The following is a 26,094-nucleotide window of genomic DNA, read 5'->3' as shown; positions in this document are numbered from 1 at the left end:
AAGAAGGTACCTTTGTATAGAAAGAGAGAAGTCCTTATACAAAAGGGTGGGTTTTTACAAGTTCTATTACCGGCGGCTATCGGGTTGATATCCAACCTAATAGGATATGGAATTCACGAAAAAAATGGTGGTCACCGTCCCAGAAGAAAGAGTAAATCGTCACGTTGTCAAAGAGTCACAGCTTTCGGAACTTGACCGCGAGATGGACAAGATAATAAACAGTAAACTACCCGACGATGTTAAGATAAAGTTTTATCAACAAGTTCTGAATAAGAGGAACACCACGCTGGAGAATAACTCGCCGTTAAATCTTTCTTCGCTTATTGAAGAGGAAGAAGAAAAACCGAAAGTGCGCGATCTCGACAAACCGCCGGACCCGTTGCTGACTATACCGAAATCTCACCGTCCTTTTTCAGGAAAAATTTTGAATTATTTAAAAGACTTTCCAGACGTCATCCGATGGTCGCCGAATGGTCGACTCATATATAAAGGTGTGAAGATGAAAAACTCAAACATTTCCGATTTGATATCGAAAGTTGTTAGTGTACAAAAAAAGAAGAGCCTTCCAGCCGAAAAAGAATTCTTAGATGGTTTACAAAAGATACGCCTACCGCAACACTTGATAAGAAACAAGAAGTTCAAGAAGAAATGGTTGACTCTGTGAAGCTGCGTGTATTTAGAGGGCTGTTAACCGCGGCTTCTCTTCTCTCGCTGATAACGGTAGTGACACTTGTCTCTGAACATATCGTGCTGATATCAAAGAACTGTACTGTTTCCGAGCCGCTCGGTGATAATGTTTTTTTAACTCACTGTAACACAACATACGATGTTAGAATGTTTGCGAATAATGAAACGCAGATAATATTGAATTCAAAACAATTGCGTCTCTTGATAAACTACATTTGGAAATGAATAAAAAATTTATTCAAAATCGTCGTCGCTTTCTGACAAGTACCACAACCTGCCTAAATACTCAATCTCAGGCATCGATGATGTTGAGGGATCCCCAGGTGATCCAGGGTTTGAGGGCGATTCGGGGCTTGAGGGATCCCCGTGGTTTGGAAATGGTTCCGTTGATGCTTCATCATGAGGGGGTGACCATCGTGCATCATCATCTCTCTGGTGAGGAGGAGGCCAAAAGTCGATTGATGAAGAGCGTTGCGGTCCTTCATCATCATCATCATCATTTCTGCGGGTGGGGGAAGGCCAAAGATCAGCGGATGGTTCTGATGATGGCTCCGGAGTAACCCTCATCCTAGGGAACACAACAGCTACCGGTTTTACCACGACAACGGTTTGCTCTATCTTGAAAAAAAAAACAAAAAAAAACAAAAAAAAAACATTGGTTTTAATATAATTTCAATTTCTAAGAAAACGAATTGTTATTCAAGGGTGTTAGCCGGAGTGCCACCTCCGTTTCCGAGTTCGGTTGATATACGTATTGCACCTGCGTAGGTAACACGTTAGTGCGTAAACGCATTTTTTCATCGGTCTCTTGTCGGAGATCAATCAAGAGGTATGAATAAGCGGATTTCGTAGCATCTGCGTAACTTTCTTGGAAGAACTTAATTTTTGTAGGATACAGCTGTCTACCCAAATGAGTGACTTGGTTCAAATCTCTCCTATTTTTGAACAAAAATATATAATGTGAATTTAGCGTAATTTCCCGCAGCCCTTTATGAAAAAAGTTCTGAGTTATAAAAATCACTGATAAATTTCTATGATGACTGTATTTAGTGAATAGTTTAGACATCTTCTGCTCGGACGAAAGCTCAGACATAAGATCGTCAAAAATGAGCAACGCGTTATTAACCCCCTCAAAATCATAGTCGTTTCGGAATTCGACATCTTTAATTTCCGCGTGCAGTGGTTGGGATTCACCGTAGAACCATATTATTCGTTCCGGTAATGGTTTTATGAGTTTATCACGGTGTTCAAGCAACCCTTTCAGAAAATAAGTTTTTCCGCTGCCGCTTGCTCCGGCACAGACTGCCGTGAACGGGTGGTGTAATGTTAATGGTTCCATTTTGAATAATGACGAGATGCGTACTATGTAAATCAGTTTTATTAGAAAGAAAAATATTTTCTTACAAAATTGAACACGCGCAAATCGTTGGTTACATTGAAGCGGGATACAATCGAATTCATGCTCTCTCCCAGACATTTACACATGACCATAGAGCTAGGGAAATTCTAACTCCGAACCTATCTTGTGACGTAGTAGCCGAAGACCCGAACATTGCCGAAGAGGATTCGGAGCTTTGGATGTTACGTCACAATAAGTTTATTCCATGTGTATTTAGTGTTGCCACAAATTTTAGTTATTTTCTAACTATTATATTTTTTTGGTCCAACTGTGCTCGACGTATAAGCAAGCTGACCATACTTGCACGAGAAAAATACGTAAAATGGGGCTTCAAAACACTGAAAACACGCGTCATTACTAAGTTGACCATATTTTCTCGAGATAAATACGGGACATCAAGATTCCAAATACAGGAAAGTACGGGACATCGCCAATTATCGCTAATAATGACACCAAAACCAAAGTTGCCAAATATTGTTGAAATTACAGAAAAATAAAAATGGCGGGAAATGAACCATTACTGCAAATTGAAGTGGATTAAAATGAATTCCACGAAGAAAAACGTTCACCAAGACGAATGTGGGAGATTAATATTCTTTCATAGTTGTAATTATTATGAAATAATTTATGAGTTGAAAAATAATGTCAATCTTTGACTTCAATAAAGCGTAAATATTCAAATAGGCTTCGTGTAATATACGGGAAAAACCGGAACACTTTTGCCAAAAAGTCGGGACGACTAAAAACACAGAGAACACCGGGACTGTCCCTGTAAACACGGGACGTATGATCACCCTATTCATTACCAATTATCGCCAAAAGTAAGCAAAGTTGTTAACTCATGCTAAAATCACACAAAAGTTGCCAATCGAAGGAACAAAAGTGGCATTTCAAATTGCAGTGAATTAAAATATATTACAATTATGTGAAATATTCTTACTTGTAGTCCTACTTATCGTAATCTAATTTCTGAGTTGGAAATAAAATTTTAATCGTTAATTTGAAGAATAAAAGCTAAGTTGGCTTGAAAAACCACGACATTTTTACAAAAATTCAGGATAGCCGGAAAACAAAACTGTCCCGGAAAATACGGGATGTATGTTTACGCCACATGTAAGTCGAACCATTATAAATTGATTAATTATTAAATTGCTTTCGTCACCAGAAATAAGTAGTTTGTGAGCAGTTTGTTGATCAGGAAACCTGCTGTAGGAACCGATATTCCAATAATCACAAATTCAATTTAATACACGGTACTTTTTACCTTGTTGGGGGCCACACAAAATCACTTCGCGTGTCAGTTATTGGCGCCCCTGCTCTGGAACATACATGCTCAATCTATGGCCCGCGACAAGTAGCCAAACCACTCATGTGTGTTCCGTAGCACATATCAGGATCATTTGTGACCCCAAGCACATATTCAAATCACTCGACCGATCCGCGGCACATTTCCGAGTGACGCAAGTGGCCTGCTGCACACTTTCAGATTACCTGAGTGGCTCGAGGCATATTTTCAGATTACTGAAGTAGCCCACAACATGTTTCGAAACCAATAAAATGACCGCATTAGCCAAAAGAATGAGCACCCTTATTGTTTTAGAACTTCCTAGCTTATATGGCCCACTCAAACCTGTATGCTATATACAGGTAGATACATCTGTAAGGTATCCGACTACGTTGACAACGTCATTTTGGAAGAAAATATAGATTTTCATTTTTTTAGTTTTGATAAAAGCCCTATTTGTTGCGATTCCAAAATGGGCCTTGTTTTGTTTATGTGATGCTTAGAATCAAAGTTGCGTTCACTTTAGTGTTGCGTTTTTACATACAAGTAGTACGCTAATAAAGACTAAACGTGTTTTATGAAGAATGCTATTTTCGACATTTAACTTGAGTTTGTGACATGATTTGTAAAAATTTATTCATTGCAACCTTATACGAAATTTTAATGTGATATTTTACTATATATTGTTGAGGTTATGGGCCAAAATCTAAGGTCTATCACATATATTTTTGAACTAGTGTTTTATAGAAAAATTTTGTAAAAAAAATTAAAATTTTATAGAAAAATAAACAAAATTTAGGATGAAATTTCAAAAAATTCACACGTAAACAAACATATTTTGGTGTAATTAATGAGCATATCATGCAATCCTTTAAATTTTGGTTCATAACCTGCAACAGTACTAGCTAAATGCACTAAGAAAATCACAAAGCATTTCATTAACAAAATCTTTTTTTTTGCAATCATGTTTCGAATATTACATGAATTTTACCTAAAATTTGACATAAAAACGACGTTTTCATAGAAAATGTCATAGGTAGACCAAAATTTACCACAGTTTTCACTATTTCGAAACACTTTCTATCAAAAAATGTTATTAAAGTTCACTCCAGTACCATTTTAAAGAAAAGTGACAAGAAAGGTAGTCGGATACCTTAAGTAAAGCCCAGTCAGAAAGGTTGACATGCATCAGAGAACCACATAAAAACATACGTGAAATAAATTATATGGACCGCATTTGCTTGGTGGGGTGAATCACAAGGGTTGGATCGCCCTCCTTCCCTCCAACAGGAAAGGTGAATAAGATCATTAGTGACCATGCAATGAAGAAATTAGGGCCATGACGGTTAAATTTGTGAATTTATTTTTCAAGATAAAAAATAAAAGAATTATCGAAATTATTTAAATAAACAATCAATTAATTAAACAATCGATCATTGTTTATTAATTTGTCAAATTCAGCTCATTTTTATTGAGAGAGTTTTTTCCAATAACACACAATTCAGCCGAATCTCAGTTTATCTAAATTAAAAATGATTTTTTCAAGGATAGTGACTCAAAAAAGTAAAGTATCTCTAATCCACCAATGTGCCCCTCCCTTGCCATATATGCTATGACTATGCTTTTCCATAGGTGTGAAGTAGAATTTTGCCCGTAGGCCCAGGTTCCCTCTTAATATTTGACTCCATTTCCATAACAAATTAATTATTTAAAACAATTTTCACACAAGGAACAGTTCAAGTAACACCTCCATTTAAAGGCAGCTACATGCATAACTACAAGCGTGTATGCATGAAAGTAATAAAATTTCACACTTGAAACAAACAAAACTGAGGATTTGTACACACTTTTACAAGTCTTCTTGATTTGAGCGAATGTGAGCCGGTCCCCCTGTTTAAAAGTCTCGCCACAGAGAGCAAGAAGCTTACAATTATCCAATCATTACACTTTACTTATAGTCAGGAAAATAGATGGCAGATGGTAGCACCCACTAAACATAAGCATTAAACAGAAACAAAACTCACATTAGGTTCATAACATGTATAAGTACATTCTGGCATGTACCAATTCATTAGAAATTCCATAGAGAAATATGTATGAGATACATGTATGGCTAAGCAGTAGTCTTCATTATTCAGTAAGCTCTGCTTAGAGTTTTTTTTTGCTGTTTTTTTTCATACACAAACACACAGGCCGGTAAAGCAAGTGCATTACTATCCGAGCTCGACATATTCCAAGTATACTGGTTCTTGTATATGCATACTTGTACTGTGCAGTGAGGGAAGATAAAATAGTGAACATGCTTGTACGAAACATTTTATGCAACCCGCATGGTTGCAGTTATGTGTGTACACGGTACTGAAAAAACATGAAAAATTCTAGCATTTCCATCCTAACTACGGAAAATAGATGGGAGCATGACACGAAACAAGCATAACTTAACAACATAAATACATTAGGGCCAGACATTCAGGCATGTGCTGATTTGTTAGAAATTTCATGGAGGAATGTATATGGTTTAGTCGTTTGTGCGTAGCCACCTTAACCCTAGAATACTAACTGAAAGAAAAGCTGATAAAAAAACTATGCGAACGTTTCTGAGACGGCGAGTTAATATTCCTGGATGAAGTGGCAAAAATGCTTGTTCACTATAGAGGTTTCACTGGATAAATACAAAGCAAAACATCATGTCTACATTAATATAAATTTGAATGGAAATAATTTGATCAAAGTCAATTTTTCAAGGCCAAAATTTTTGGTTCAAGAGAATTTTGTCTTCAAACTACATTACATAATGCAACAAAAACATTTCAAATTGGCAACAAAACAAGTTGATAGTGAAGTTCAATATTTGATGTTATTTCTGGCTATAATCCAATGACTGTAATTCAAAGTTCCATATAACTTCTAACAATAATTAAGAGTGTTTCTGAAATGAAAAGAAAAATAAAACACAATATTATGGATTGGCATTCATACATGCACGTTTCTGTGAGGAAATAATATGCATACAAAATCAGCTAAGTTGGCCTTGACTGCCCTAAATATCAGACAATTTTAAACTAGTCTTTGCTGAAGCATCAGAAGTACTCTATCCCTGTGCCTGAGCAAAAAATCCTTGACAGTTGAATCATTCAAGTTGCATCAATACGCTTATTGTGAATTCATTTGAATTAAGTAAAATTATTATTTAATCCCTTAGTCAAATTTATAAGGGGGAGGATTCAAACAGCCTCAGCCCCAAGGTTCCAGCTCATACATATACAGCAGAGTTTCACATGTCTTTTTTATGTGAAAAAAAGATGAGAGTGAAACCTAGATAGATCCCTTCAGCCCCTAAAACGAGAAGGCTGCAACCCTGAGAGGGCCTTGGAATTTTATTTCAACTTATTCCACCATACTTTTTATAATTCAAGCATTTTGATAGCTTAAGTGACTATAGCCAACTTGATGAGATACGGTTTGAGATATAGGTAATTTTAAAATTTTTTTTTATCAAGACAAATTTTTGTTAATTTAAAATAATCAAATAATTTGTGCTGATCACTTGTACGTGATTGATAAATTCAAGGTTAAAAAAATAAGTGGTCAAACAATTGCCATAAGAATACCATACCCTTGTCTTATCTTACCTCTGGAATGTTTTCAACTTCCACTGTGGCTTCTGCTGGCGGGCCTACTGACTGACTTGTAACGGCTCCAACTTTCAGAGCGACCTCAGGGTCCAGAGCTGGAACGATGACTTCTTCCTGATGATCTGAAATGTTTGATAAATCTGTTACAAGTTTTGGTAATTCTTTTACATCAATTTAAGTGAATTTTTGCCTCATTAGTTTCCCAATCTGTTGCTTTTTTCAACTTGCTGTGTGTGGAACATTTGAAACGCAGGCATCTCAAAGCATTAAAATGGCAAATTAAAGCATGAAAACATGATGACAATGTTAAAAACTGATTATATTATTGAACGTTAAAGCTATTCTAATGAATCTGAATGGTATTGGATTTGAGGACACAATAAATTTCATCAAAATTCATACTTTACAATCTTTAAACACGTTTTTCTCAAAACACCTTTTGTCATTGCAGCATGATATCTCATGAACCATGTTTCCCATTTCCATAAAATTTGTCTAGTAATTGTACCTTGCCTAGGCGTATAAAATGAACTAGAATGGTTGGCATTCATATAAGTTTTTATTCAAATTTTGTAAAATTTCATAAAATTCAAATTCTGAATTTTTAAAAATACTTACATATCTTAAAAAGACTAGTTAATTGCATTAAAAAACATTTTAGGACATTAAGCAATGTTTTTTTACACAGAAATTAAATTTGGGTAGATGAAACCACGTGCGCAGTATATAGTGGTGTGTATAATAATTTTTTAACTTTTGATTGCAAGCAAAAACAAAAATATTTTGCAAATTTGATGCATGTACATGAAACTACACTAACTTTAAATATGACCCTTACAAATTTGAAGAAATTGGGTGAATTAGTAATTTTTGAGAAATTGGGTGAATTTTCATGCAGGATGAATTCGAGTATTTGGCCAAATGAATGGGGGTTATAAGCAAGTCCAAGTATATCATGAAACCCTCTTCCTCAACCCTGTCCTATCTCAAATCGTTTTTGAGTTATGGTGGATAATCAGTTATGGAAAAAAATATGTGATAAGTCTAAAATAACTTGCATTTGTGAAGTTTCTAAAAGACCTACACAAAAGCTAAGCACATATTTGGAAAGAATGGGGAAAATCATGCAAGATCACATCATTTTCATTGAAATATCTGGATGTATTGGCAAGCTACAAGCCCTGAAAGATTGAATTGTTCAAAATTGAATTGTCGTTAAAATTTTCTGTTTCCAATTACGTAAATACCCTTCTGGCCATAATCAGACAAATTCAACAAAAACTTGTTCATTGCACCAGTTTTTGAAAGAACCTACAATAAACCATATCAGTGTTCTATTTCAGGAGAAATTCAGTCTTTTGTTCGCAATACATTACTGGAAGAAGCGTTTGTATTGAGTAGATATCCAATGAAAATTTAGAACTGGCAGTTACAGATTTTTGTGAAAATTTGATTTTGCAGAAAAAAATCCTATAAAGTGACACTACCTCTGCCTACTGGATACCTATATTTATTGGCAAGCTTCAGGCACTGAGAGTTTGAGTGAAGTGAAAAATCAAATCGTCGCCAAAACCTACTAAAATTAATTTGACGAATGCAGATTTCAGTGATGTATTGCAAACTAAAAACTGAATTTCTCTTAAACTAGATTGCAGATATGGTTTATTGTAGACTGTTTTGAAAGCTGGCACAATGCACAATTTTTTTGTAAAGTTGACTGATTGTAGCTAGAAGGATATTTGCTTAATTGGTGATGAAACATTTTGGCGACAACTGAAATTTGAACTTTGCCAATCTTTCAGTGCTTGTCAATACATTAGATTTTTCAATGGAAATTATGTCATCTTACAGGATTGTTTCTGTTCTTTTCAAATATGTACTTAGTTTGCATGTAGGTATCTTAGATACTTCACAAATGTAGGTTTTTTTAGACGACACAGATTTTTTCCATAATTGATTATCCACCATAACTCGAAAACGGTTTGAGATAGGCCAGGGTGGGGTGTTCCATGATCCACTTGGGCTTGTCTATCACCTTTCATTTGGCAGAATAGGTCCGAGTCATCCTATATGCTCAATTTTTCTACATTTCTTGACTTTCACGGGTCTTGTGTCCCCTGCTGTAATGAAATAAGAAACACTTGTATTATTCCCAGACTCTAATTTAGCAATTATATATGTATAAAACTGAAAACTTTAGGTGTCAATACAGATTTTCTAGTTTGTGGCCTGGAATTTGTCTTAGCAAAATCAAATTTAGCATAAAAAAAATTCTCTCTCTCAAAATAATATGCAAACATGGGTTAGGGCGATACTAATTTTGAAAGAAATTAAGTCAAAAATTACCTTGTTGTCCAAATGGTTTGCTGTTCTCGTGATCCAGAACAAGAGAAAGTGCGATTTTCTGAGATTCTTCTGGTGTTGGCTTTGCGAACCTTTGTTTTCTGGATGCTTTCTTTACCGATATGAACCTTCTTTGTAATGAAATGTTCTTATTTGCTGGTATTTTACCTGAGTTGCCAATGGATGATTCTGTTGGCCTACTTTGGGATCTTGTTGCATGAATCATGGGTTGTATTTTTTTCAATTGCTTAAAAAATAACTGCGCTTCACTATTATTTTTTAGATCCCTCAACTGATTTTCTAAATGTTCTCTTATCTTGCTCTTCATACTCTCAAAAGATTGTTCTTTTTCTGATGAGCTGCTAGTATTATCACTAACTAAGCTTCTCATAATACCTTCTTCTTCACAGTCTTCCACAATAGTCAATTCTGACACTTCTGTGCTTGCAGGAATCGGATATTTTGTGCAAGCCAAATGAATATGCTTGCACATATTCCACTTGATGCAATAATCGATGCATGTGCAGCTGTATCGATGGATGCATATATTACATTGGCGGCACAGAATCTTGCAGTTGCAATTGACTGCATTTTCTTGGATTAAATAAACCCCCGACTCATCAGTCGAATTGATTATGTACCCATTATCAGTTTTCAGAAGTTCCGAAGAAAGAGACTCACTTAATTTATGCCTCTTTCTTAGAAACTTCACCTTACTTGATAGTTTTCCTTTGTGGTAAGCAATCAGCCTATCAAATAATTTATCTCTTATAAATTTCATTAACGCCACTATTGTTTTATCAAGTCTTTTCACGTGCTTACCCTTCAGGTAAATATGCTTGATAGTGCGGTGCATGCTCTCCACATGCATGTTTGTGTTGAGTCCTGCGTTTATTCTGTAACAAAATGCCCATGATTGGGGATTGTTCCCATAATATTTGGAAAAATATGTTCCAAATGAGTCTGTTTCTACATCATTCATAAAACATTCAATTGCTTTCTGAAGCATAAGGATGAAACTCTTTTCATCAGTTTCATAAAGAAGAGTTCTCAAAACTTTGTATGCTTCTGCCTGCTTTTCTAAATTTTTTATTTTACATAAATTTTTTCTCCATGCTCTATCAACATGCCAGCAGCAAAAGAGGCGTCTAGTAGGAGTGTCCATTTCTTCAATCCAAGCATTGTAGAAATTGTCAGCCATATCCGTCATGAAAACCTGTGGTTTTACTGTACCAGCTTTCATTTTAATGTGGGAAAAAAATTTTTTTAATGCTGTTTGGTCTGTTCTGTTTGATACCATGAAAGCACATGGAAAGCCTTGGCGAAAATCATCTAGGACCATGAGAGTTGTCAATTGGTAACCATATTCATTTAACCCATGAGTGCTGTCTATGGTTACACAATCTGATGAAAATTTTTTAAAAATCTCCAGCTGTCCCTCATTCATTATAATCAGCATGAAATCCTCTGCGTCCAATATAGTATGTGTGGTATCTCGTGCCTTGTAAAATAAAACAGCTTTTTTCATTTCATCCGACTGTACCAAAGTCTCCACACTAATCAAGTCATTCGTATGATTAGAAGTTGAGCAGGTCAAGTTTTCAATGTTACGCAAGTCTTGTTTTGTTAATATCTGGATTCTTCCAAAATCAGGACCCACATCATCACGTATGCCATCTAGAATAGCCTCAAATGGTATCTTAGATGCTATTTTGCCAGCGATAATAGATTTCTCTTCCTTGGATAGACGAAGATGTCCAAGATCAGCGTCGTGTCCAACATGGGTTAAACAGCAAGTGACTTCACACTTGCCTTTAAACACATTCACTTTCATGTAAGCAGGACAGTAGGCTTCAATTTTACAACTGCCTTTTCCCTTTAACTCGCGTACTCCTTTACCCTGTGGCGAGTATTCGCCAGAGCGACAGCATCTATAATAGTGATATTCGTTATCATTCAGTTTTTTTGATGAGAGTTTTGTATATCTTGATTTCGAAGTCTTTTCTGTACTTGTCTTCCAGTTATCAAAGTCCTGAAAAGTTTCAAACTGGAGTTGTTGGGTGTCAAGTCTAATGTCATGTGCATCATGTAGATGTGCATCCATGTCTTCCTTATGAAACTGCTGTACACATTTTGGACACTTATGTGTCTTCTTACTCTTACAGCTTTGTAATGTTATAGAATGTTTCATTTTCAAATGATACCGCAGATTTTTGAGTGCATTGAATTGCGATGTGCAAAAATCACAAGAGTGAGTGAAGTTTTCATTCTCAATTTCTCCAACAGCTGATGGGTGGGACAATTTAATGTGTTTACTCAAATTAACACCAGTTGAAAAATTCTTTTGGCAGACAGAACAAGTTTTCTTCACAGAGGGCTCTGGGGCTGAAAAGGGCCTTTTGAGTGACGAAGACATAAGTAGAGTTTAACAAGAAAAAGCTTAGAATATTTGAGAATAAGAAAATTACAACTATTGATTATAAAATATTGATACAAAAAAAATAATTGCAGGAAAATACACTCAATATCAAAATATAATTACAGGAAAATACACTTAATATAATAAAAATGATATAGAAAATATAATTACAGTAAAAGCAGAAAAATAATTACAGGAAAATACACTTAATATAATAAAAATGATATGGAAAATATAATTACAGTAAAAGCAGAAAAATAATTACAGGAAAATACACTTAATAAAAATGATATGGAAAATATAATTACAGTAAAAGCAGAAAAATAAATACAGGAAAACACAATATAGAAAATATAATTACAGTAAAATATAGTTAATCTAAAAATATAAATACTAACCTAAAAAATATCTAAAAATGTAAAAATAAGAACCAAAGAAAGAAAAGAAATGGATGAAAAAATTTAGGAAAGCGAAAAGCGAGCCCAAGCAGACGTTATAAGGGTTATAACGAAATAAACAACGTTGTGTCGTGACGTCACGAAATGCGGCGCATGCGCGTTATATCGTCGCACGAAGCTCGGAATTCCGAATAGGTTCCGAAGTCACCCGCACGAAATCACGAGAGGGTGTTGCTTCCCTAAGTTTAAGGCCTGCTGACATTTACAGTGCACGTAATAAATGACGTAATGTCCACAAACTTGTGTATCAGCCGACTGTAGCGCCACATCGTTGTAGTTGAGTCGTTGATATCTTTTCAGGAATTTCGTTATGTTACCTTTCTGGAAATTAGAAGGCGGTCTTCCGAATGAATCGAAGAATTCTGCAGTCATGTTATCGTGGAGATAAATCGCCAACCAGTGTGTTCCGGGTTCAGTGTTAGTATCAGTGTTAACGATCAAAGCTGCTGGATACTTCTGTATTTTCAAGGGTAAAGTATTACTAGCGTAAACATCTGCAAATGTTTTCTTAGTTATCGGGTTTGTTCGAAGAGCACGTCGAATTTGATCGGAATCCATTAGCTTGAGAAATCACACAAGACACTTCTAGACTTTGTAACCTCTATTAGACTCTGAAATTCACCGTAAATGATTACCGAGATGGTTTTGGGTAATGCCTGTGCAAATTTCAGTTCCACACGTAAGTTACCCTGTCGGACTAAATGTAGGTGTCCGCAGTCACTTTGATCGGGGAGCAGCGAGAAACAAAAGAGGGTGTACCCGTTTTGGAATTCCTGTTGGCTTATATCGATGCCACGATCTTCCTCGATTCTGAATAAGTTGTTGTATGCTCTGACTGTGTTCCCGGTTTCAAAGTTGGGTTCCAGAGGTTTATGAGGCACCGGACGTCCGTCTACGTATACGGAGACAAAGGTGAGGTTGTAATGCTTGAAATCAAACGGGTTACTTGTAAAGGTACCATTGAATGCTTCGTTATCCACTAAACCAATTGTAACTCGACGCGGCATTGCACCGAGGTACACATTATGTGAGACGAATTCGTGATGTTTCTCCCGTTTAGAGATACATCAACCTGAGAGAAGAGAGAATGTAGCGAGAGGTTAACGAGAGAGACCGGATCTTTATCCGGTAGAGGATTACCATCTTTCGTAACTTTCAACTTGATATACAGTTGTGTAGCTGATAAGTCGATGTAATCTTCAGTGCTTCCAGCAATATTAAACTCCAGCGGACCGTCTCTGATGCCTGAGAGCGGGAGAAATTCGATCCATTCACCTCCTTCAATAGCGGTTTGCGTGGGAGGTAAAGCAAACAAGTCCACTTCGCTTTTCAAGCACTCGGGTGAGTTTGTCATGATTAGAGTCATCTTTTCAATCAAAAATATCGTGTGTTGTTACTTTCCTCGCTTTCTTGCGAATGACGTTTCTCCTCGCTAAACGCTTTCTTTTATGACCTCCAAGCATTTTCTTCACCTTTGTTGACGCTTTGTCGCTCAGCGAACGACCCGCTTCTTTGGCTCTTTCCAGTGCTGCCGTTTTCGCATCTCTACCTTGCACGACATCGTTCGCAAAATCGACCCCGGATTTCAGAACCTGTCGACCTAAAACTTTTGCTCCTCTTTTCAGTAGCGGCATAGCAGATCGGAATAAGGAGCTGAAAATGGATCCAAAACCATAACCTCGTTGTAGTGGTATACCCTGATAATATCCAAGTCCTTGACCTGCCTGGTTGACGTAATAATCGGTAACGCTGGTTATACAGCAGCGGTATGGTTGATACGACATGTTTATAAATGTTTCAGTCTAAAGTGTAGTTTAACTATCACCTTCCCACGTTCAAATGACACGAGATGACCTGTATGTGTCCTTATATGAACGTGAACTGTTTCAAAACTCCTTCGGGCTAAAGGGATGTAGTGACCTCTCTCGAATGCAGCATTGACGATGTCGCCATCATGTCCTTCGGTTTTCACGATTCTTAGTAATGGGGCGAGGGTGTTGCCAACAATCTGCGGTTCTACTATATCACAATAAACGTACAACAGATGAAAGTCCAGTTTCGGATCAGCCGTGAAAGGTCCTTCGGTCACCATTCCCTTATATTCACCGGGTTCAAAACCTAGGTTCTCTGCTATCCCTGTATGCAGAATTAACTTGGCACTTTTCCTCGTAAACACCTTTACTTTTTTCGTGGTTTTGTTGAAAGTCAAATCAATGTCTTCCTTTCTAAAATTTCTCGTTATCGCCTTAATGAGGTCGGTGGTAGTCTCGTAGAAACCGCAAGGAATGACACCTTTATTTAACTCACCATCTCCAGAATCAAATTCAAAGCCGTTAGACCGTTCCGTTATGTTGTGGAAAGAATGGGGAAATATCAGCTCCGAGAGAGCTACTTCCATGTTAGACTCGAGTTCCAATGCATTCGGGAGCTTTATGGTGAAGTTTGAGAGAGTATTATCGGGGAAAAAATTCATGCTAGCATCGCTGGGCAACGTGAGGTAGAAAGAAGACATGTCGATGTAATGAATCCAGATCATCGCGAAGTGGGGTATTTATAGCTCAACCCACATGTTAAATTTGTCACCGTAATGTTGAAATTTCACAAGATGTTCCGTTTTCCCATTCCGCTTTCTTTTCCTCAACACTTTTTCAATGGGGAACGTCTCATCCAATTTCACCTTCACCAACTCATCTGTATAAAAAGTCCCTTTAATTTCTTCACCCATTAAATCTTTCAACTTATATACGGGTACCTCTCTCTCGATACATTTATCCACTACGAAAATTTCATGGGAAAAATTAGACTCGTAACCTTTTTCGAATGGGTGTTTCGAGCGGGTAATGCGAACGTGGTCACCAACTTGAAATTTTTGGTAAACTTTTTTCCTATTCTTTCGCATGTATAGGTTCTCCCATACCAACTTCTCGTTTTCTTTATCTACTTCCGAAGGGGTCATCTTTATGCTGCTATGATGAGTGTTATTATAACTAAATATTAAGTCCGGTAAAACGTCGATATATCTATACGTGCTCTTCGCTGTGAAGTGCCGCCACATCTTAGATTTCAGGGTTCGGTTGAATCTCTCGACGATGGCAGCCTTCACGTCATCGTTCTCAGTCGTGAAGAATTTTACGCCCTTCTCTTTCAGAAACTTCTGGAAAATCTTGTTTTTGAATTCGGTGCCTTTATCGGTCTGTAACACTTGCGGTTGTCTTTCCTGGAATATTTCCTGAAACGCTCCCACGACAGCCCTCCCCGTTTTATCTCTCAGCGGGATAGCCCAAGCATATTTTGAGAATACATCGATACAAGTCAGGATGTATCGCTGACCATCGTTGAATTTCTCTAGATTTCTCATGTCCACCAGATCGGCTTGAAACTGTTGGTCGATGGCACCTACCAAAATGGGATTCCTGGTAAATTTTTTCCTTCTCTGACGGTGAAGAGTGTAAGACTTTTCTCCTTCCAACCACTTTCTTATTTTTGCTCGTGTCACCTGTCCTTTCAACGCTCTGTACAACGCATCCACTCCACCGTAACTTCCGACGCTCCTCGGATTTTGATAAATATTCTCCATCGATTGGAGGGAGACAACGTTCAGCTGATGAGGGTTGGGTGAATGAGGTTTTGGATGAAGTTCACGGTGAGGGAGCGGATGTGAGGCGCGTGAGGGGGCGGATGTGAGGTGTGTGAGGGAGCGGATGTGAGGCGCGTGAGGGGGCCGGATATGAGGCGCGGAGGCGCCTCCCCCTGTGTTTGAACTGTCCTTTTTATACTACTCGCGTATACTTTAGTGCGCGGATCATGCAATGCAAGCATTCGCAATTGGTTGTTCGGTAGTTTGTACGGTGTTGTTAACGATTCTTGAGCTGTTTGAACTGGACTTACCTGGAATCAGTTTTTTCGACGAACACAAAGGAAGTGTGTGTACCCACGAACGGATTAGAACCGCTTCAGGGGGGTCGTACGTCACACGATTGGCGCGGTAATGTACATATGCGCTTTTACAAAATTAGACATAAAGCTCCTCGAAAAGCTACAGAGGTCCTTTACCAAACGAATAGCTGACAAGAGTGGCTAGTCTTATTGCGAGAGGCTTGAATTTCTGGGTTTGCACTCTCTGAAATGGCGTAGAATCGCTCCAGATTGTTTTTTCCACAGGTACAGATTCTGTGTTGCCAGAATATGGAACAATTTGTCATCAGAACTTGTATGCGCCTGCTGGGCAAGATTTGCTTCCGCTATTGAATGTTTCGACCTTTCTCGGTATGCAAAGTGCTTTCTCTACTATTTTTATTTTTTATTATCATTTATTTTATTTATATTTATCATTACTTTTCCAGTGCAAATGTATTTCATGCGTTCTGGGTTGCTATTGCAAATAAATAAATAAATAACAAGAAATGCGCAACTTCCATGAAAAAAATGAAAATAAATAAAATAGATATTTTCTTCGAAAATAATGTTTCAAACGCAATCGTATACTTTAAACTTAAAGTACCACTAATTTTTTAACCCCCGTAACATCCCTTACGTACGTTGTTGGGTCTTGGTATTTTGAAATTTAAAGGCTGCGTATAACTACTTCACCCTCTTACCAGATGATAGCACTATATGCATCACAGAACACAAAGATGTGATGCAAGAAAACACTGCTTGAAACAAAATGTTCCCTAATAAATGTATAAAACAAATGATGACTTTCATTGTGGTAAAATGAATAAAAATACATTATTGTGTATTATTTTACATTAACTGAATTAGTCTTCTTTATTTTTATTGTAAGCGTATAATATTGACGAAAATTTCAAGTACCAGGTAAATTAATTCGTTATGTACTAAATAATTTTTGGAAACTTTTTTTGTTTGTTTTTTATGTTTTAAATAGAAACAAAATAACCTACCAAAACATTTACATCTTCATTTCTTCATGTGATATCCGACAACGTTCAAAGCACCATTTTGATAGAAAATATTGACATGAAAGCCTTATTTCTTGTGATTCCAAAACAGGCCTCATGTTTGTTTATATGATGTTTAGAACCAAAGTTACGTAAACTTTGTGTTTTTGCATCAAGTAATCTGTGAATAAAAACTTCAAACACTTTTCGCGCAAAATGTTATCATTGACATTTTACTGGAGTTTGAAACAGATATTCTATCGTATATTGTTAAGGTTATGAACCAAAATATATTGAATGATCTATCACATGTATTTGTGTAATTACAGCGTTTCATACACACGATATGTTTCTCCATCCTTTACCATTTTTTCATCCTTCCTTTTCTGCTCAGAAGCTTGGGTGTCGGCTCAGAGGTCTCCTCGATCCCCAAAATCCCTTTGCATAAAAGGGTGTCTTTATACTAAACATGGCTGGGGAAACCGGCTTTGTAACTTTCTGTCAAAATTTCTACTCAACGAACTGCATAATTTGGAACAAAAAACAGCACCCTTTCTTCTTTGGGACTGCTCTTGTAATCAGTGATTGATATTTTTGTGAATATAAATTTTCCCCAAAAAATTCCCTCACACCAACTCTATGATATCTTGATTTCTCCTATCCAGAGCCGTACATCAACAATTCTATAACAACAGGACCTATATCAACAGTCCTTTTGCAGGCTTGCTGTAACTTTGTGTTGGGTTGCAACCGCTTTAACCACCATTGCCCACCATTGCCCCCCCCCCCATATACCCCACGGATTTTTTGCATTTCTTTTGTACCTGTCGGATGCTAATCTCCCTGTTCAATCACCTTTTTGATACGTCTCTCACCCCTCTCTTTCCGATGATTTAATAAATGTTTTGAACACCCAGCCAGATCGGAGTTGCGCGATTTCATTAATAAAGTAAAAACATGCGTCGATAACGCGCAAGTGTAAAATGTTTATTTTATTTTTAGATTTGTATATACATTATTTGATGTCTAGCTCTAGATAATCTGAATACCACACAGTGTCCTTAACGTGTATTATATCCGAAAAATCCATCCCCTCCCCACTTTTCTTTTTATTTTGTTCAATGCAGCTGCGTATTTATGTGTTTGCTCACGGGCTTTGGCCTCAAGCAGAAATAAATACATTTTATTTAATTCTACACGAATTTTGCTTAAAATTCAACATAAAAAATGTCTTTTTAACAGAAAATGACATATATATATCCTCCTTTTTTTTCACCATTTTGAGATACTTTCAATAAAATTTTTTTATTTCAGTACCATTTCCAAGTTCTCTCATTTCAGTAGCATTTTATAGAAAAGTGCTAAGAAAGGTAGTCAGATACGAGATAGATATACGAATTAGACTAATACAGATACAGTCGACATCGCTTACTAGAATCACGAATAATTTCATCATCCGGAATCGTCACTTTTGCAAAGAACGGAACAAACCAATATCATAACATGGAAAAAAATTCATTTATTGTTATCGGGACTTCGGATAATTTTTTTTTCCTATTCTGAAGCCAAGGTTTAACCAAACTTATTTTTTCATGTAAATGATCGTTATCAGACTGTAAGACTATGTAGGTGGCTATAGCAGGTGTTCTCCCCTCCCCTCTTATTGACAGACATTTCCGTACTTAATGTAATCAGTCAGTAGTATTCGCCGTGATCCATGTACGTGTGCAGCTGCTTTTGCAATGGTCTGCCTATAGTGTAGGACTGTAAGCAAATGTATAACAGAAAAAAAATCTTTTCTTCAATTCGTGATCAGCTGACCAGATTCCACAATTTCTTTTTCCCAGAGACTTACTCTGTATTGTATACACGTAATACTGTATTACATAATTTCATTCTAACACCTCACAATTGCTCGTAACAAAAATGCAGGATTTTAGCTCAAAGGAGGGGGGGGGGGCAGGGGGGCCGTTGCCCCCCATGGCTTTTGAAAATACACTAAAAATGTGGTATATATATATATATATATACAAATATATACATACATACATTGAGTACATGTGCTTTGCCCCCCCTCCACTGGAAAAAGTTGAAATGACGGCGCTGGGAGGGGGGGAAGAAGCCCGTTTTAGAACTGTAAGGTTCAGGAGAAAAAAGGTTGGAAAAAGGCCGAGGAGAAACAGGAGTCGCGAGAGAGAGAAACGAGAACGATTTGGGATATTCGAAGAAGATGGAGAAGTGTGAAAGTTGGTATCGAAGAGACAGGACGGTTTCGTTGGAGGTGTTGGATAATAAATTAAATAAAGTGCTGTTTTATTCTTTTGGGAGTCTAGAATCCAGTTATTTCGTCCTGGAATCGTAGTGGAGGTACAGCCGAGGACCTACGACCGATAAGAAGTCGGGGGAAAGTTTACTAGAACTGAATTTTAAAAAAAAATAGAACGATTGAACATTTCGCTACCAATTAGGTGGGAAAAGAAAAACGCGGTTGTCCCGTTTTACTATCCGTGCCATTCGACCAAACGGAATGTACGGTCACCGTACTTGTAAAACAGGACCTTTTTGGATATATTTATCATATGGTTATTGTTATCAGAAACTCCGAGTCCCGATGTGATCACATTAAGTGGCGGGACTGTATTCAGATAACAGAATGATATCAGAATGTTTGCATTCAAAGTGTTTAATCCGATTTTAGCTTGAAAGTTTAACCTAAAGATTGAAATTGGAAGTAAAACACGTGAGCTTATTTGTGGGACGACGGAACTGACGATTCGAAATCCAATCGTAGAAGAAACACCGGAATCCCGTCGAAGAAAATCGATGGCTCTGTGTGGGTAGAGCCGAGCCAGAGAAACACGTTTGCTCTGGTTAGAGTCAAATTCTAAGGAAGTTTATTATAGACATTGAGAATGAGTGGAGAATAATGGAAGGAAAATTTCGATGGCATGCCGGGAAGAGAGAGAGAGAGAGAGGTTCGAGTTGCAATCATTTTCGCTTTTCCGTCCGTCCCCCTCCAAATACCGAATGCCCTTCCGGATAATCATCGCCGACACACGATCGATTTATTCAGATCTTCCTTCCTTCTAAGCGTTTTTCCAAAAAAACAATTGTATTTTTTCTCTCGGATGCTTCTAGTCCAAGTCACCGTATGTCTGAAAGGTGATGGCCAAAAAGTTCGTCTCGCCATTCCTACTGTAAGCCTGGGGGTCTTCAACCTTTCAGACATTGCGGGCCAAATTATAACTTTTCATGAAGCCCAGCCCATGGGCTACCAAGTCATATCGTGGTTATAAATTATATTGCCCCGTTATTAAGCAGGCTCCTCCAAATTATTGAACACTTTTATTTACACTGAGATTATTTCTTTAATTAAATTTTTGAATTTTTATGTATTTTGAAGTGATTTCTTTTATTGAATGAATGAACGCCAGGAATTTACCATCGGACTTATCCAATTGCAGAGATCTCTTCCACCCCAGCTTCATAGCAGAGTCTGAACAAAGTGTGCGTACTTAACAGTCTGAGTGCGGATCTAGTGTAGGGTTACTATCCGTCCTCCTTTTTGATGTCGTTTCAAGCGTCCTATGACGTTTTAGAAAATTCATTCTTTTGTCCTTCTTTTCAGGCTGCCAGAATACTTTGTAGAGGAATTTTTTTCCACTCTGAAACATGTATCTCTTCATTGACATGAGTGTTTGCGTGTGTGTGTTTTTCCTCAACACATTTTACACGCTTTGACCAACGCCCTCGGAATTCCCAGAGGAATCCAAGTTGCATCTAAGCAAGATATATACTATTCTAACCATGGCCCAGCCTGCCCCAAGATAACACGAAAAAGACAGTCGGAAAAACAGCTCTGGAAGAAGAAAATTGCAATATTTTGAGAATACCATTGTTCACAACAGCAGATGCCGTGCACTGAAGGGAGGGGGGGATTACCTATTCCATTAAGATATATTTGATACAGAAAATAGGATGTAAACAACACTCAATGTTGATTTCTCAGGCAAAAAAAGTAAACACTCCCAAAAGATAGAAAAAAGAACTTCTGAGGTTATAGAAAGAAAACCCTCTCCTTGCTCCAGGCGAAGTAATAAAAGTGATAAGAAGGTGGGCACAATTCAATAAAAGCGAAGGTAGAAGGATCGTTATTATTTTTTCTTTTTTGCTCCAACTCATAATGTCCGTGTTAGAAATTTACGTCAAAATATAGAGACGTTTCAAGTATTGCACAGCTTTTTGGCATCCATCATCCTACTCCCCTTTCCACCTAGTCTGACATTCTGAAGGGAAAAAAATTAATGAATGAACGGTAACATTAAATAAGTTTAATTACGCATAACCACCAATCGTTTCGGTCAGTTTGATACATTTTTCTACATTTGTCACTTTTACCGGTAATTAAGCATAATTCCCGATGAGAAGTTCGTAAGTATGAATTAGATAAATATGGAAGAAGTCACGCGGGGAGAAATATCACTGAAATTTAATCACTTATCAGTTGCTTCCGCACTTGATGGGTGCACTACACATGTTTTGCCATAAAAACTAAAATACCGTATCTTAAACGGGTGTAAGGAACTCTCGTAACGGGGCTTGAAATTTGGAAAAAGTTTAAAAGACATATCTATCCACGTATAAGGAACGCCTCCGATTTTTGAAATCCAATTTTCGGCAAAAAGTGTTCCTTATACACGTTAAAATACGGTAAATGAAAATAAGTGTTATGAGAATAAAAAACACCGTATCATTTATTATCAGCATTGTAATGTTAGCCGTCTTCATTACATATTTATCAACATTTTTAAATATAAGTAGCATCACTGATTGAAACCATCATCCTAGACTGAAATTTGAGCAAAATTTCTGGTAAATTTAAATAATTTATACGACACGATTTGTATCATAATATCAGCTGAGGATTACACATAGTCACCAGTAAGTGAAAACAAAATTTATTAAACTTACAAAAATGGTTGATAACTATGCATAATAACCGGATTTATCAAATTTCTATGCTATATATAGTGGTTCTGTTTTAATTGGGAAAAATTATGGTGGTGGGTTTCTTTTTTTTTTAAAGAAGCGAAGAAAAGTGGCACCATCTGTTGTGAATATTAGGGAAAATGACGTCATCAAGAGTGCACGCACCCTCTTCCTCCTTTCTCAGTTTTTGAATATGGTAGCCCTAATCTGGTGTTACGTCTGATTTTTCAGTGCTTCCATCTATATTTTAGAAAATAAGTTATTTGTACCGTTGCAGGCCTGTTGGTCTCTGTGGGGAGACTTTTTAAAGGGGAGATCAGCTCGCATTCGCTTCTCGAAGTTGAGAACCACAGAAAACCAAATGCAGCCAACCACCACTGTGGCACCGGTAGGGTTGGAACCCGGGTTGTCACGATGCGAGTCTGTCGCTATGATCACTCGGACATCGCGGCGGCGAATTTCTTTTATTTCGATTCCGATTTTTTTATTGATTAATTCCTTTATTAATTCTGAAATTTGTCCCGATAATTCTGCAATTATTATTTTTCTCATTATTTATAAAATTATTTCTTTCACAAATGCTTAATTTTTTTTTTCACGAACTTTCACTTTTAACATTTCTGAAATTATTTCTTTCAGCAGTTTTGTAGCAATTTTTCAGTAATTATAAATTTTCAACAATTATGAAATTTTAGATAATTATTTTATTCGAACTAAAAAAATCATTTCTTCCATTAAGGGTGTTTTGAGCATTTTTCTGTAAATTCTGTAATTATGTAGCCTATACCTTTCGGATGCCGAGTTTTGCCCCTCGAAATATATCAAAAATCATCGGTTTTAAAAAGTGTTTTTTGGCTCCGGGTCCCCGAATTCGTTACGACGGCCCTTTTAATGTATACCTAATGCACAACATTACTATTGAGTCTGGAAAGTAATGCTGGCCAGCACTCTTTAACAGCCGCTGTGGTGTGGTCATAGTGACGGAACCACAGTGCTGGTGGTCGGCTGAAGATGGTTGGTTTGAAGAAGGCGCGAATGCGAGCCGATCTTCCCTTTAAAAAAGTCTCACCACAGAGAGCAACAGACCTACAAACAGTAAAAATGTAATTCAATCATAACACATCACTCACTTCACTTCTGAAATATAGATGGCAGCACTGAAAAATCAAACGCAACACTACATACGCTTTCAGACTGTTAGGTAGACACACACTTACGGCACAACTCACTTGTAGTAGTAACTCACTACATATGGTAGTTCACACTTTCCACTTATTATTTAGAAAGTAAGTGGCAGCAGTGACCGCACAACACGCTCAAGTTAGGAGAATTTACTACTTCCCGGCATGTGTTTTTCCGCACTGCAGCCGGGTTTTCCCAGGAGCAGGTTTTCTGTGCCGAGTGCAACGTGAATAGCCCAGCGCGATACGCCGTCCACTCACCAATAGGAAAAGCGATAGGCTACGACTGTTTTCTTACAGCACGCCAACACTATACGTTGGGCGTGATTGGCCGTCGATCCAGGCTCCGACTCCGACTTCCAATGAGGACAAGGCGAAGAAGGAGGAAGTCACGAATTAGTATTTAATTAAATAAGGGTGTCAGGCAGTTGAATGCATACAGTCGCTTTCGTGGCCCGGGGTATTGGGGGGGGGGACACACACACTCATACTTCCGGCACAACTCAATCGGTAGTAAATTGCCTATGGCGATAGACCGGAGTTGTGCTCGGTTTGAATGAATGAATGAATGTGTTTTCTTCCCCCCCCCCCACTTCGCAAAATCAAAGATACGTGGACATGCAGACGGCAGAAGAGATGATGCGCCACGCTAGGAAAACACAAACGTGTAGCGTGATAAAGTTACACGTTTCTGTCAACGTGAAATGGTACTATTCGGTTCACGTGGTGCCGTCCTATAGGAAAACCCGACTTGAAGCACCTATAAAAGAGAGCGGACTCATCGTCCACCTTTGAACAAACAACCGGTTTGTCGCTTCAGGTGGTGCCTCAGAAATCGTTGAACTAAAAAAACAGAATAGAGCAACTATTCATTACAATGATAATACTGACGTCACACTTTCGCTCAAAATATGACGGCGGATGAGCCGGCCTCGTGTTTCAAAAGGTGCTCTACTGCACACTAAAGCCAGGGCCACACTCGTGTCAAGATTGGCCTGATACGTTCCAAGGTTGGTCATAGGCAAGTAGTGCGACCACTCCACCATTGACAATAACTGTCAAATGTTGGAGCCTGTAAGGTATTGGAAGGCTAGTCGAACAGAACGACCAGTACCTTCCAACCAAAGTCGAAGGTGCTGCCTTCCTTCCCGATCTTCCAATCCGTCTGGCCACACATTTGTCGAGGAACGCCAACAGTCAAAACGCGGAGCGAGTTCTGGAAGCAAATATTCGCCAAGGAATATTGGCCAAGCTGGGCCAGTGTGTAGCCAGCCTATTCCGCTGCTGCTTTTGCATCAGGGGAAGGCAAATATTGGAAGCGAAATATTTGCGAATGACTATTGGGCCAGGCGTGACATAAACGTGACCATAGTTATGTCACGAGAGTCTAATCGAGTCTCCGAGACGAACGCCTCGGTTTGCGTGCAGTTCGGTTAACGAGCAAAAAAAATTGATTCGGTTTACGGTCAGTATTATCAACTTTCGGTTACGAACGTCTTGGTTTGTGAACATGCAAGCCGGGGAAAAAAAAACTAGACTAAATCCATAGGAACAATAAAGAAATTGAGAAGCACATGGCGGTTTTTTTTTTCAAGTTCTTTTCTCCAAATACGATTATCCGGTCCATGGATGCAGCATGTCATTTCAAACTTTGAGAACGTTTACATCAAAGAAATTTTTCAGAGATGTTTTACGATAATTTCTGACGCAGAATCGACACTCATTGGCTTCTGATAACCTCATTTCAATGTCCTTCATTGCTCATAGATAAAGTTTGGCAGTAAGTTGCCTTACAGAACCATGAATTCGGTTTAGAAGACATTATGGCCTTGCAGGCAGAAATTTCGGGGGATTTGACACTGAGAATAATAGATGAAATTAATGAGACTAGACGTGAGTCCGACTCTACCCTGGTGTAGGATATAAGCCCCTTATCTCGTAAGGTTCGCATTGTTTCTCTCTAGGGCAGTGGCTCTCAAACTTTTGTCACCCGCAGCTCTTTTACCCAATTCATGGTTCATGCGAGGCTCTCCAGAATAGTTTTGTGGCAGATATTTTCTCTTATAAAAAATCTAACGAATAAATATATAACTTAAAAAAATATGAATAGGCACAAAAATCAATCAGACCAACTTAAACAAGATTGCAGCATGGGCAAATGAATGGAGCATGACGTTTAGCGTAGATAAGTGCATGGTCGCTCATTTTGGTTCGAACAACCAACGGTTCTCTTACGAGTTGAATGGTGTCACTATCCCGGATGCAACTAGAGTCACCGATTTGGAAATTCTCATTGACGAGCGACTTAAGTTTTCTGAACATTGTTCAGCGGTTGTCAAAAAATCGAATAGAATGCTTGGTCTCATTTTCAAAAAGGTCTCTTCGCGTTCTCCTAAAGTCATTCTTCCTCTTTTTCGAGGCTTAGTTCGTCCTGGACTGGAGTATGCTGTAAGGTTTTGGAGACCATACCTACAGAGGGACATAGACTTGGTTGAAGGGGTGCAGAGAAGAGCTACGCGTGTCCTTATTGGCACACAGGGCTTGAGTTATGAAGAAAGACTTCATTTTTTGAATATGTTTACATTGGATGAACGCAGGTGTCGAGGAGATATGATCGAAGTGTTCAAAATTTTCAATGGGATGGATAGGATGGACCATGAACTTTTAGTACACCGCCAATCGACTGCTTTTACAAGGGGACACCAGTATCGATTGGTGAGGGACAATGCAAGGTTATGGTGTCGCAGGGAATTTTTCTCCAATAGGGTTGTTAATAAATGGAATAGCTTACCCCCGG

General features: G+C 37.9%; 3 protein-coding genes across 3 annotated transcripts in view; 1 reads left to right on the top strand and 2 right to left on the bottom strand.

Annotated features, from left to right (window-relative positions):
• The window catches only part of LOC149081130 (uncharacterized), a 90,727-nt gene that overhangs the window by 18,796 nt on the left and 45,837 nt on the right, over positions 1-26,094 (top strand). The gene's annotated exons all lie outside the window — the stretch shown is intronic.
• On the bottom strand, positions 6,283-9,624 carry LOC149081132 (uncharacterized). Its single transcript, XM_089237922.1, has 3 exons — positions 9,353-9,624; positions 7,004-7,128; positions 6,283-6,300 (listed from the first exon to the last, which is right to left on the bottom strand). Exons 1-3 carry the CDS (start codon positions 9,573-9,575, stop codon positions 6,289-6,291), a joined length of 360 nt encoding a protein of 119 aa, XP_089094048.1. The 5' UTR covers positions 9,576-9,624; the 3' UTR covers positions 6,283-6,288.
• On the bottom strand, positions 9,633-13,592 carry LOC149081131 (uncharacterized; the record flags this gene model as incomplete). The annotated part of the gene is made up of 2 exons (XM_089238291.1): positions 13,367-13,592; positions 9,633-11,635 (listed from the first exon to the last, which is right to left on the bottom strand). Coding segments are annotated over exons 1-2 (2,229 nt in total), but the record flags the coding sequence as incomplete, so codon positions are not given.

The sequence above is a fragment of the Pholcus phalangioides genome, unplaced genomic scaffold, assembly GCF_987345545.1.
Source record: "Pholcus phalangioides strain wild (caught in Gottingen) unplaced genomic scaffold, Ppha-v1.0 ptg000010l_1, whole genome shotgun sequence".
In the NCBI taxonomy this organism is placed as follows: domain Eukaryota; kingdom Metazoa; phylum Arthropoda; class Arachnida; order Araneae; family Pholcidae; genus Pholcus; species Pholcus phalangioides.
The sequence above is the reverse complement of the archived record's forward strand: the minus strand, read 5'-3'. Positions and strand labels throughout refer to the sequence as shown.